The 12,316-nt window shown below is 39.6% G+C and overlaps 1 protein-coding gene across 1 annotated transcript in view; it reads right to left on the reverse strand.

Annotated features, from left to right (window-relative positions):
- The window catches only part of TTN (titin), a 285,564-nt gene that overhangs the window by 139,557 nt on the left and 133,691 nt on the right, over positions 1-12,316 (reverse strand). The window contains exons 132-152 of the mRNA XM_083403724.1: positions 11,972-12,055; positions 11,576-11,650; positions 10,104-10,187; positions 9,604-9,930; positions 8,232-8,318; positions 7,975-8,052; positions 7,577-7,654; positions 7,049-7,132; positions 6,704-6,787; positions 6,444-6,524; positions 5,152-5,235; positions 4,693-4,767; positions 4,457-4,531; positions 4,142-4,216; positions 3,731-3,814; positions 2,910-3,248; positions 2,506-2,589; positions 1,612-1,689; positions 1,311-1,394; positions 1,068-1,151; positions 488-571 (exon numbers count right to left, since the gene is read on the reverse strand). Of these exons, the coding sequence (XP_083259850.1) occupies positions 488-571; positions 1,068-1,151; positions 1,311-1,394; positions 1,612-1,689; positions 2,506-2,589; positions 2,910-3,248; positions 3,731-3,814; positions 4,142-4,216; positions 4,457-4,531; positions 4,693-4,767; positions 5,152-5,235; positions 6,444-6,524; positions 6,704-6,787; positions 7,049-7,132; positions 7,577-7,654; positions 7,975-8,052; positions 8,232-8,318; positions 9,604-9,930; positions 10,104-10,187; positions 11,576-11,650; positions 11,972-12,055 (2,208 nt within the window). The remainder of the gene's footprint in view (positions 1-487; positions 572-1,067; positions 1,152-1,310; positions 1,395-1,611; positions 1,690-2,505; positions 2,590-2,909; positions 3,249-3,730; positions 3,815-4,141; positions 4,217-4,456; positions 4,532-4,692; positions 4,768-5,151; positions 5,236-6,443; positions 6,525-6,703; positions 6,788-7,048; positions 7,133-7,576; positions 7,655-7,974; positions 8,053-8,231; positions 8,319-9,603; positions 9,931-10,103; positions 10,188-11,575; positions 11,651-11,971; positions 12,056-12,316) is intronic.

The raw sequence follows: 12,316 nt of genomic DNA on the forward strand, positions 1-12,316 counted from the left end.
TTTACAATTTGCTCTCTGACATCTATGTTGTTTCCTGTGAAATGGCTAACAGCAGAAACAGTGATTTTTGCCACAGCGGCTGAATTACTATGCTCTTCTTGACACAGTGACAACAGGCTCTGCTCATACTAACAACTCAGATTCCTTCCCTTATGTCTATGTTTGGCCAAGTGCATTTGTTTTAGACTGTGGAGGTCAAATGATTGATAGGAAGCTTCGCAAAGGAAATTCAGCACTGGAGCCAGAATCCTACCATCGGAGCATAAGACCTGCTACCTCACTGCAATATGTCCTCACGCCAAAACATGTGGACAATAATATTTTAAATCATGACATTTTGATTAAGCAAAACACAGCATGATAAGGTGTTTGATATTATACAAAATCAGACACCTCTTACTATTCTCAGTGCCAATTAAATTGCTAAACTGACTGACCGGCTTTTCAAGCTTAGTTATTTTGCAAATTGAATAAAACTCTGATGTACCTTCGACTGTAGCACCTTCCTTTTCTCTGGAGATAATATAAGTAACTTTTTCTTCCCGTAATGTTTTCTCATGAACTGCGGGAGCTTTAAAGATATTAGTTTTCTCTTAGTTGGGTTTTTTAAAAAAATAGTTATAACATCTTTAAACGCAAGACAACAATAACACAGAGAAAAGAATAACTAAACAAATCCTTTTTCCATTTTAAAATACTTCAGGGGCAGAATATCATTTTAATGGTTTCCTACCCAGGAAAGAAGGGGATAATGAGCAATTTAAATTTAATAAAGTGGCTTGGCCGATAAAATACATTTTCCAATGTCAGCTATACCTCTTTTCCTTTATACAGTAAATGCCATCACTTTATTTAGGACAGCTTCCAATCACAGCTGTTGTCAACATCGCCAACAGATTTTTGTAAGCCAAATGAAAATGTTTTCTCCAGATTTCATAGGATTTATGATACACTTGTGCCAGGAACATCTAAGGGCCTTACTGCTGTGATCTAAGCACACTGATCACGCAACTACACTGACGGAGATATACTTTTTTTTGTTCTTGTCTATTCAAAATTTCATCTACCTTTTACTGTGGGAGGTTCTTCTGCTTCATAGGTAGTGATGGATACTTTTTCTTCAGGGACGGCTCTCTTGGGAATGTCAGGCACTTTAAAGATAGAGCATGTACTCAAGCTTATTTGGAGAAATACACACTTCTAAAATAATGTGCACATTGCTGAAAGTTCTCTTCTGAGGCGTTAGTGATAACACCATAGACGAGAACACAGGAATGTCAACATTCTTTCTGTCTTACTACTGAATCTACCTTTAGCTGGTGAAGGCTCTTTCCTTTTGGGAACAGTCTTAGGCACTTTTTCTTCAGGAACAGCTTTCTTAGGTATCTCAGGCACTTTAAAGATACAATACTTTTGTTTAGTTATTTGTGAATCTTACATGAATGCTATATACATAATTACAAAAGAAGGGAACGCAAAACACAAGGACACACCATGAATACGTACACATACAGAACAAACACAACATACCATTGAAGGTGCACAACACATTTATACAAAATACACAGAGAGAAGATGAAAGATATACAAGATAGCGAAGAGTGAATGTACCTTTAGGTGGCGGAGTTACTTCTTTCTTAGGAACAGCAAGAGGTACTTTTTCTTCTGGTTTCTTTTTTGCTGCGGGCACTTTAAAAAACATGCGTTTCTTTTAAGAGTTTGCCATTCTTTGAATTACGAATCAAGTAGAAGAATAAACAAAAGAGACTAAAAATGCCACACAAAATGACAGAAAGGGGTTTAAAAAATGACACAGACGCATAGGGGCAATATTGATTAAATGTCAAGTTCGACAGAGAAGGGGAAAAAATTATGTATCCCAGTTTGTTAGCTATACTGATCTGCCTTCTCTTATCTAGTTGCTTACCTATATGGGAAACTGTTCCACTAAACATAATGAAACTTAGGTGGTTTGGAACCACAATCCAACTACACCCTGTCTCAAGCCCCATTCTTCCTCTGAAAAGCCACTCTGGAAGGTCTCCTCCCCTGGCAGCTGAACACACATGGTTGCCGGCTGATGGGAAATCCCCTCCCCAGTTGTCATGGCCATGGGTACAACTTTCTGCCCAGCAAAGCCAGGTTCACATTGACCAATCAGAGGCCCAAGCTGGGGGAGTTCCTCACTAGTTGGCCAGGCATTGGCTTAACAGAACTGAGGAAAAGCTATCAGATGTATACATAGCTCATGCCCTTAGTTCAACTAACAGGTTTGTATCCAACTCAGAGCAGACACAGTGAAATTAATGGGGCTATGTTAGTCATGACCTTTAATTTCATTGGGTCTGTTATGACTATGACTAACAATGGATACAACCCATAGTGACACATTAAAATTAATGTCCTATCTGCTAGTGAAAACTGAAATGTAAGGACAACGATCACCCATAAGGGCACCTGATTTTTCAGGGTACACAAAGGAACAGATTCAGCAACTTTATGTACCTTTAGCTGGTGGAGCTTCCTCTTTTTTAGGTACAGCAACTTTTACTTTTTCTTCAGCAATGGCTCTTTTAGGCACCTCGGGCACTTGAAAAACATTTTACGAAGGAGCTTTTAGTTATTTACAAAGAAACCAAATTGCCAAATTCAGAAGACTGTAATCACAATTACAGAAGAAGTCTCTAATCATTAAAGGAGGATACACCCATCATTAGCTTTTGAACTCTTCAGTAACAACAGCATAGTTGGTTTGATCCACTCTAGGAAACCTGTCCCTCAAATGGAGTCTTGTAAGCATAAAAGTAGGGAACACTGGGGTGGATTTTTGGGGGGAGGGGAAATTTGGGCATTCAAAAGAAGGTTCAATCTTAGGGCAGCAACAAACAAGAGGTAAGTGATTAATATACCTATTGCTGGTGGAACCTCATACACTTCCTCATATTCTTCAATCTCCTTGGTCTCCCGAACCTCTTCATAGTACTCAAGTTCCTCCGGTTCTGGAGCTTCTTCATACTGTTCAAATTCTTCTGGAGCTTCCTCGTATTGCTCGACTTCAGGTTCTTCTGGAGCTTCTTCATATCTTTCAGGTTCTGGGGCTTCCTCATATTCTTCAGGTTCTTCACCCTCTTCTACCTGAAGAAACTCCTCAGTCTTCTCATAGGTCTCATATTTCTCATATTCTTCATAGAAGTATTTTTCAACAGTGACCTGTTCTTCAGGGATGGGTTTCTTACGTACCACAGGCACTTTAAAGATAGCATTAATTTTTCATTATTTCAAAGACTTGCTGGTGCATAAGCATACAAAGCAAACATAGAAAGAAAACCACCCAAAGTTATCATTATAATTACAAGAAGGGTTTTTAAAAATAAAAAAGGGATACCTGCAATGCTAGTAGCCTATAGTAATAGACTAGAAGATGTTAGAAAAGATCAATAATAAATTATCTTTATAAGATATTTAGAGATGCACAAAAACAAACTTAGGTGAAAGAATTTTCTTTGATTTAACAGCAGATATTTTTTCCTCAGAGATGTTAAAAAATACAGTGCTGTTTTAGGTAGGCATTTTTAAATTGTTTACCAAGTATAAGAAAACCACACAATTCATAAAGCATGAATAAAAACGAATGCAAGAAGTTACTAATGTATATTTGACTGTGATAAAACACACATATAATTAGTAATATGAAAGAAGAACATTATAACACAGATAAGAAGAGTTGTACCTTTGGCAGGTGGAGCCTCTACTTTTTTAGGAGGAGCAGTTGGTACCTTCTTTTCAGGGACAACTTTCTTGGGTACCTCAGGCACTTTAAAGACATGACACCACTACTTTAGCTTTTTTATATATATTGCACAATGTCAGTCAAACTACAAGATCACAAGCAACACACAGACATACAAGATGACACAAATCACTATGCTGATTTAGGATGCAATCCTATACCCATCATTTTCCTGGGTGTAAGTCCTATTGATCCCAATGGGACTTACTTCTGAATCGAAGTGTATAGGATGGCATTGTTTAGTTGGTTCAAGTTCAAACATAATGGGACAACAACAACAAAAATGACTGGTTAATGCCATGATAAATGTTATCATCTTATGTATCTATAAGTATAGATTTATGGATATACCTTTCTCTGGAGGAGCTGCCACCTTTTTAGGAACAGGGACTTTCTCTTCTGGGACTGGTTTGGGAACTTCAGGCACTTTAAAGAATATTGAGTTGTTTTAAGAATTTGGTCTCGAGCCAGCGTGGACAAACACATATGACATTGCAACATTTAAGAGCTGTCTATTCAGACAACTTTGCCATATTCCCAAAAGTGAACACCAGGTATGACGTACGGCAACCCTACTTTAATAGCTAATGAATTAATACAAATAGTTATCAGTTATGGACAAAAATAAAAATAAAAATTGCACACCGTTTTAAAGATTCGATATACCTTTTTTGGGAGGAGCTGGGACCTTTTTGGCAACAGGAACTTTCTCCTCCGGAACAGGCTTAGGAACCTCAGGCACTTTAAAGACAGCATAGACTTAATTTAAAGCCACCGCACACACAAACATGTAAGACTTCACAGCATTGTTAGCTATGTGTTTCAATGCTCTGAGACATAATGATAATTTCTAGACTTAAAGTAAGTGTCAAAAGTGTTCTGGTTTTGATATATGGCTATACCTTTTGCTGGAGGAGACGGCACCTTTTTGGGAACAGGCACTTTCTCTTCAGGGATGGGTTTAGGAACCTCAGCCACTTTAAAAAAAAAAAAAGCATGATAGTGTTTTGAGAATATGTTTTGTTTTTTTTAAAAAATCCTCAGTGCTAACACAACACCAAGAAGCACCAAGAACAGGAAGTTGTGTACAAAAAGCAAGAAATTTGCAGAACAAGAACTTCAGCAATTCAAGAACCCAACAGACAATATTCTGCCAGGAAGCCATTTTCCATACATTACAAACAGACAAAAGTGACACAGGACAAACATGTTGTACTATATACATTTTGAAATTTCGCCTGCACATAGTTTAAATCCCCCTGAATTCACTGGCAAACAAGAAGTTTCTTTTATCTTCTGGAAGGTCAGGTTGTTAGTACAACTGAAGAAAACATACACTAATTCTTTGTTACTCAATGTACCTTTTGCTGGAGGAGGCTCCACTTTTTTGGGAACAGCTGCAGGGACTCTCTTTTCTGGGACGACTTTCTTTGGCACTTCTGGGACTTTAAACACATATTTTCGGATTAAGAATTTTGTTTTTAATCCACTTATGTTGGGGGTGGGGCAGGGCGGGGAGCACAAACACAGGTCACAGCATAGGCCACAATCCATGAATCTGCTTTAGGGTTTGCATAACAGAATTTGTGACTATTCCTCTCGGAACAGCAGCCATGCCATATCACACACTACATTAGAAATTTCGCAGTTTCATAAACAATTTGCGAAACAGTATGTGGGCCTTTGTTCATGATAACTAAACAATGCACAGCAATCCTATTCATGTTTACTTAGGAGTAAATTCCACAGTGTTCAAAGAAGTGTCATTATACCAAATCAGATCATGAGTTAAGGTTAAGGTTAAGGTTAAGGAATCGGGTCTGGAGCTTTTTACAACTGGGTACCCTGTTAAAGGGGTTTGGGAAGGGATATTGCTGTTCAGAGGTCACATGGAGGCCAATGGGCCAAAGCACCCCACTGAGAGCCGGCCCAGCGGGGAGCATCACACTTGATGCGTGTTGGGGCGTGACCTCTTGACCCAACTATCACCAACCAGCAGGTAGGCTGGTTGATCTCGGATACCTACCCAATGTCTTCTTCAAAACCAGTTCACATGGTTTGCCTCCAACATTGGATGGCACACCTCTTGAGTATGGCTATGCAAATATCTTTACTTAGAAACAGTTATCTTTAAATACTTAAGTGCTATTATTTATGTCTTTAGAAACAGGTTTGTCAAATTATTTTCAGAGGCGTTATAAAGAAAACTGCAGCACGAAACCAGATCAAGAAAGAGAAGTATTTAGGCTGCAATTAAAAGTATGTCTGCAGTCCTATGCCCATTCACTTGGGAGTAATCGTTCATTGTCTCCAATGCTGTTTTACTGATTAGCCAATGGAACTTTCCTGTTGTTTCCTCCCACCTGCAGTGCCACTCTGTGCACCCTCAAAATTCACATATGGAAGTCAGGGGACTATTTGAGCAGATTTTGGGGGGTGCATGGGGAAAAGGGGGGAAAGGGAAGTCCCACTGAATGAGCAAAACTCTGCTTGCCTAGAATTTGGTAAGCCTAGCAGAATTTATACCTGAGTAAACATGCATAAGATCAGATTGCATGGCTTTTAGAGAACGTAAAGCAAACGACACAGATCATATTATTGTTCTTATTTTTAAAAGAGGTCTTTGCTAAGGATAATTATGAGCTGAATGTACCTTTTTCAGGTATAGCTTCCTCTTCTTCAGGTATATAAACAGGTGCTTCTTCTGGGACAGGCTCCTTTGGTATGTGAGGCACTTCAAAGATTTAATTTGAAGAATGTGATTTATGGGTTTGTTGTGACAAAGAAAGAGACAGAAATAGAAAGAGCTGACAGGCAAGGGACAACAACTATATTTGACATACACAAGCATCACATCTAAGATTAAAGAAACACATGAGATCAAGAAGACTGGTTTTGACTGGGTTGATATACCTTTAGCTGGTGGAGGTTCTGGTTTTTTGGGCACAGTGAGAGGCACCTTTGCTTCAGACACAGCTTTCTTGGGTATCTCAGGCACTTTAAAGACACCAAGAAACAGACTTTGTATGCCCATTGTATCACAAAAAAGAAAGAACAGATGTAGTAGAAGACAAAACACAAAAACCACTGATATCTCGGGTGGGTGTGTCTGTGGATGTAAATCTACACATCCTTGTTGATTCTGCATGGTTAATATTGCTTGTTGAAATATTCTGCACATATCTCTGTGTTAAACCATAGGTAAAGCACTTACACATGTATGTATAATTTATATCTTTCAAATATTATTTCAGATACCTTTAGGTGGAGCGGGCTCTGGTTTTTTGGGGACCGCAACAGGCACTTTCTCTTCTGGCACGGCTTTTTTCGGCACGGCTGGCACTTTAAAAAGATTAATTTGCAGATTGATTTGACTCCTGCCAGTATTGAGACACCACAAAGCAAAAGAACTAAAAGAAGAATGTGTTGCATCTGAACTACAAGGGCAAGGGGATTTGCAGATCTGCTCTTAATGAAACTGCCAGGTTTTTCTCACTGATATAATGTTTCTTTAATATTTATATTTATAGGCCCACCCTTCAAGGTATTGACCACCCAGGGAGAGGTACAACAAACTGCAGCCATGCTATGTAATGTGGCAGGTCAATTGCTTACAACAAGGCTCTCCAAACTTGAGTCACCAGCTGTTTTTGGATTACAATGCCCATCATCCCTAGCTAGCAGAACCAGTGGCCAGGGATGATGGGCATTGTAGTCCCAAAAAACCCACCAAGTTTGGGGAAACCCTGGTTTAAAAGGATGACCAGGTGAACAAGGGGACAATACCTTTAGCAGGAGGAGCTTCCACCTTTTTAGGAACAGGTACTTTCTCTTCAGGGACCACTTTCTTGGGCACTTCAGGCACTTCAATTGAAAGAGACAGTACTTTGAGCATAGAGTTTGGTTTCCAAATGAAGATGGAGAACAGTGACACAAAACACAAGAAGATTTTTTGTTGTTGAAGAAAATAAAGAAAATAAAGAAAACAAGAAAATACATTTAACAGGATTAAAGGACTATTAACACAGTTATTGTTATTGCACGGCAATTTTTACCACATAAAAGTGGGTCATGACACAACATCAACACAACAGGAAAATCTAAGTACATCATTGCAATCAACAGCCTAGTTGTAGCCCCAAAGGTAAGTTTATTTGCACAGGGCAAGCCTCACACTGATTTACCTTTAGCTGGTGGGGCTTCTTTTCGTTTAGGAACCGGAACCTTTTCTTCCGGGATGGGTTTCTTTGGCACCTCGGGCACTTTAAAGATAGGGCAAGAGATTGTTGAGGACACCACACCGTTCACACAGCACATTAAAACAGAGAGTCAACAAAGGCCATGTCTACAGTTGATCCCCAGCCCACTAACACCACTGAGCCAATAAACTTAATGAACTGAAAGCAAGAGTTTGAGGACACCGAATGAAGAGATGATGTACCTTTTGCTGGAGGAGCTTCCTTCTTCTTGGGGACAGGCGCAGGAGGAGCCTTTTTCTCAGGGACGGGCTTCTTTGGTACCTCAGGCACTTGAAGGATAGGATTGTATTTAAAAGAATGGACGCACCAAGACGCACCATAAGAACACAGCTGTATTGCAACGCTCTGACATGACCCCCGCAAGCTTAGTTAACTTAAGGAAAGTTGCTTGCTCCCTCTTCCCCCTTGCAGCCACTTGCATCCCCTGAAAGTCCTCTCTAGAGTGTTGGGGCTCCTTCCTGAATACAGTGAAATGGGGCGTACATAGCTGTTTTTTTTATAATCAAGCCAGACCATTGGTCCATCTAGCTCCTCATTGTCAATTACAGTCGTACCTTGGATCCCGAACGCCATGGTGCTCGGATGTTTTGGCTCCCAAACGCCGCAAACCCGGAAGTGACTGTTCTGGTTTGCGAACTATTTTTGGAAGCCAAAGGTCTGGTGGGGCTTCTGCAGCTTCCGATTGGCTGCAGGAACTTCCTGCAGCCAATCAGAAGCCACGCTTTGGTTTTCAAACGTTTTGGAAGTCGAATGGAATGGATTCCATTCAACTTCCAAGGTATGACTGTATAGTGACAAACGGGGAATTCTTAGTCCTACCTGGGAATGTCAGGGATTGAAACTAGAACCTTCTACATTCAAAGCAGATGTTTTACACAGTCCTTCTGCAGATGGGGACACTGGTGCTGGGAGGGGAGAGTAATTCAAAAGCAAAGATTTAAAGATAAGCTATTTAAGGGAAGGTCATGGAAGAGAAATTTCCCATCTCCTATATGGTTAAGATATATTGCTCGGCACATGGAGAGGGGTGGTTGGCACTGCAAGAACATGGGGACACTATCGGATGCTAGACATTTTCTTCCTGATCTCACTATTCAGTAGAGCATAGGACAATGCTATCAGATGTTCTGTATATATTTTTGTAATCTATTTTACCCCCAAACTGTATGCTGTTGTCTTCTCTGGTTATTTACTCCCTGGGAACTGTGGTGTCACAGGGTTTTGGCACACAACTAGCTTGCTGAATTGACATTTTATTCAACTTGGAGAAGCCTGGGTGGAAATGAAATATATTCCTGAGAGTTTTGCTAGGACTAAAGACACTGCCTAGCGTGGACAAGCCCTGTGTTTCTGGCACATTCTCTAATTCAACTACAGCTATTTCTACTTGCAACATGAGCTGCACCGCACACATCTCATAACAAAGGAAAGCAAAATGAACCGAAAGCAAAAACCAAATAAATAACCAAGCGAACAAAAGCCAAAGCCAAACCAAGAGCATTTAAAAAAAAAAAAATCCTTTCTTTGTAATGCACTTGTAAACTGGGATGTTACCTTTAGCTGGAGGAGGTGGAGGAGGCACTTCTTCCTCTTCCTCATACTCAGGAACTTCTTCATAATAAGGAACTTCCTCCTCTTCATACTGAGGTACTTCCTCCTCATATTGTGTGACTTCTTCCTCATATCGGGTGACTTCCTCCTCATAATGAGAGACTTCCTCCTCATAATGAGTGACTTCCTTCTCATATTGTGTCACTTCCTCCTCTTCATATTGTGTGACTTCCTCCTCTTCATATTGGGGAGCCTCTTCCTCCTCTTCATATTGAGGAACTTCCACATGAACCACTTCTTTGCGAGTAACGGTCTTACGGACTTCAGGCACTTAAAAATACGAATTTTCAAGAGTCTTAGCTAACATATAATTAACGCATACTAAGAACCAAATTTCACTGCAATGAAAGAATCAAGCTAGGACAAGAACACTCAGATATACAGTAGCAGACAGTATACACTTATGGCACACAAAGCACACATTGGCACAATATTAAATGTACCTTTAGCTGGAGGTTTCTTCACTTTAGCGGCAATTGATATGGGCATTTTCTGTTTTGTGGGAATTCTCTCAGGTTCTTCAGGAACTTTAAAGACACAGTATATTTATGTTTCAGAGCTTTGATGGTAAAGGTACAGAAGGCCATAAAGAGCAATAGGAAATTTGACAGAAACAAACATTTAAGTTGCCAGACAAATGAACAAACATTTGGACAAGATGTGGCTAACGCATAGTTGCAGGTATAGTCTTTATACATGCGTCTTCTTACTGGTGTAGTGCATATACACCATTTTGTTGTTAGGATCAGTGGAGTCTATATGTCTATCATATTGGAAAGCTGCCCATTTCTTCAGGTGCTATTACTTAGAAATACTCTAGACAGTAATCTACAGTAATTTTTCAAGATAATACATAGGGACTTGCATTGCAAGCTGCTATGTATGGTAAATCAAAGGGGTGGAAGTCATTGAAAGTCTGGTTACATTAAGTGGGTATTATGCCAAGTCTCTGTTTAGGTTACTGACATTTTGAAGAAATTTCTACATTCTATATGGGAAGATTTAAGCCTTCAGCTTTATGGGATGGGACAACTGTAGCAGTCATCCAAGCCAAAAATGAACAAACCAACCAATAATTTATGCAAGCTGTGAAATTTACTCTGTTGGAGGGTGTGGGGAGCCAAACAACCAAAATCCCACTGTTATCTGTGGTTTAGGCCAACAATGCTTCTTTTTTGCCTCACCATGAATGAAGTTGAACACCCTCAGCAATTCTTACACGAATACTATCCTGCACCACTGCTTTATATCAGTGAACTTCTTTAGTGAATTAGCATTCACACTGGTTTAGTTCTAGAACTAATAATTCTGCTAATGTAAGAAAAAGACAGATTGGGTTGTTTCCAAAGATGCGCCTCTACCGACGGGAGGTTTTTTATTTTTATTTTATTTTTGAGAAAGTGGAGGCTTCTGTCATCAGAACAGGGAAGGAAACACCAGTTTACACCAAATTGTCTTCCCCTCTGCATCTTCCATGCCACCTTCCGCAGAGCACATTTGTGGAGCAGAGGCATGGCGGCTGCAAGAACAAGAGGGATTTGGCAAAAATCACTTTCCTCACCGTTTGGCTGATGGAAGCCTCTAATGGATCAGTAGAACACCTTTAGATACACTTCATTTTAATATAAAAGCGAAAACTGAGGTGATACCCACATGCCATAGCTGTCAACGTTTCCCTTTTTAAAAGGGGAATTCCCTTATTCCGAATAGGATTCCTTGCAAGAAAAGGGAAAAGTTGACAACTATGCCACATGCTTCCCAAAGGCATCTCATGAAACACGGTGAAAACAGGATGTTGGACTAGATGGGTCATTGGCCTGATCTAGTAGGTTCATTTTACATTCTCACCCTGCCCATTAATCTATACGGTGAATTGGTTAGGATTCCTGTTTCCCTACCCTGGTTGAGTTCATACCTGTATATGAAACTTCCTCCTCTGTGTGAAGAGAAACAGACATTTCTTCCGAATACCCCCAGTGCTCTTCCACAACTATTATTAAAGACAGAGTATTGAACTTTAGCATATCTTATGGGAAACACTATTTGGGTCAGACAACGGGAATTTCGATAAGATTGATTAAGCAGTTACAAAACAAATGTAACTTTTATGGCAAACCTTCTAGGTTTAAATAAAATAAAATAAATAAATTGGGGGAGGGGAGTGCCCAAAGCAATATCCTCTCAAATGTATTTGGAGCAGAAAAAAAACAATTTGCTTAATAACTTAGGGTTGGATATAGGAATTAATAGGTAGGTTGTTAGCACATTAACCACTTGGACTTTGATTTAGTTTACTTCAAAGCTTGTATACCTTTTTCTGGAGGGGCTGCTTTCCTTTTGGGGACAGCAATAGATATTTTTTCTTCTGAGACAACTGTCTTTGGAACTTCTGGCACTTGAAAGATAGGAAATGTAAGAAAACCACATTGTGAATTTAAAACCCTCTCTCTGAAGTGTTGCTGTCGGTGGTCTTGTAAGAGGATTGCAGACAAAGAAAACTTCATAGACATTTGATATCTCAAGATTCTCTAATGCAGGAGACCAACATGGCAACATAATATTAAGCAGACATACATCTAGCAAAAACTTGACAATACACTTAGATAATTAACCGGCCTGCTTTTGGTTTATGGGATTTGCTCTTTTTCAAGAACAG

This window comes from Podarcis tiliguerta (genome assembly GCF_965153285.1).
Source record: "Podarcis tiliguerta genome assembly, chromosome: 1".
Classification (NCBI taxonomy): Eukaryota; Metazoa; Chordata; class Lepidosauria; order Squamata; family Lacertidae; genus Podarcis; species Podarcis tiliguerta.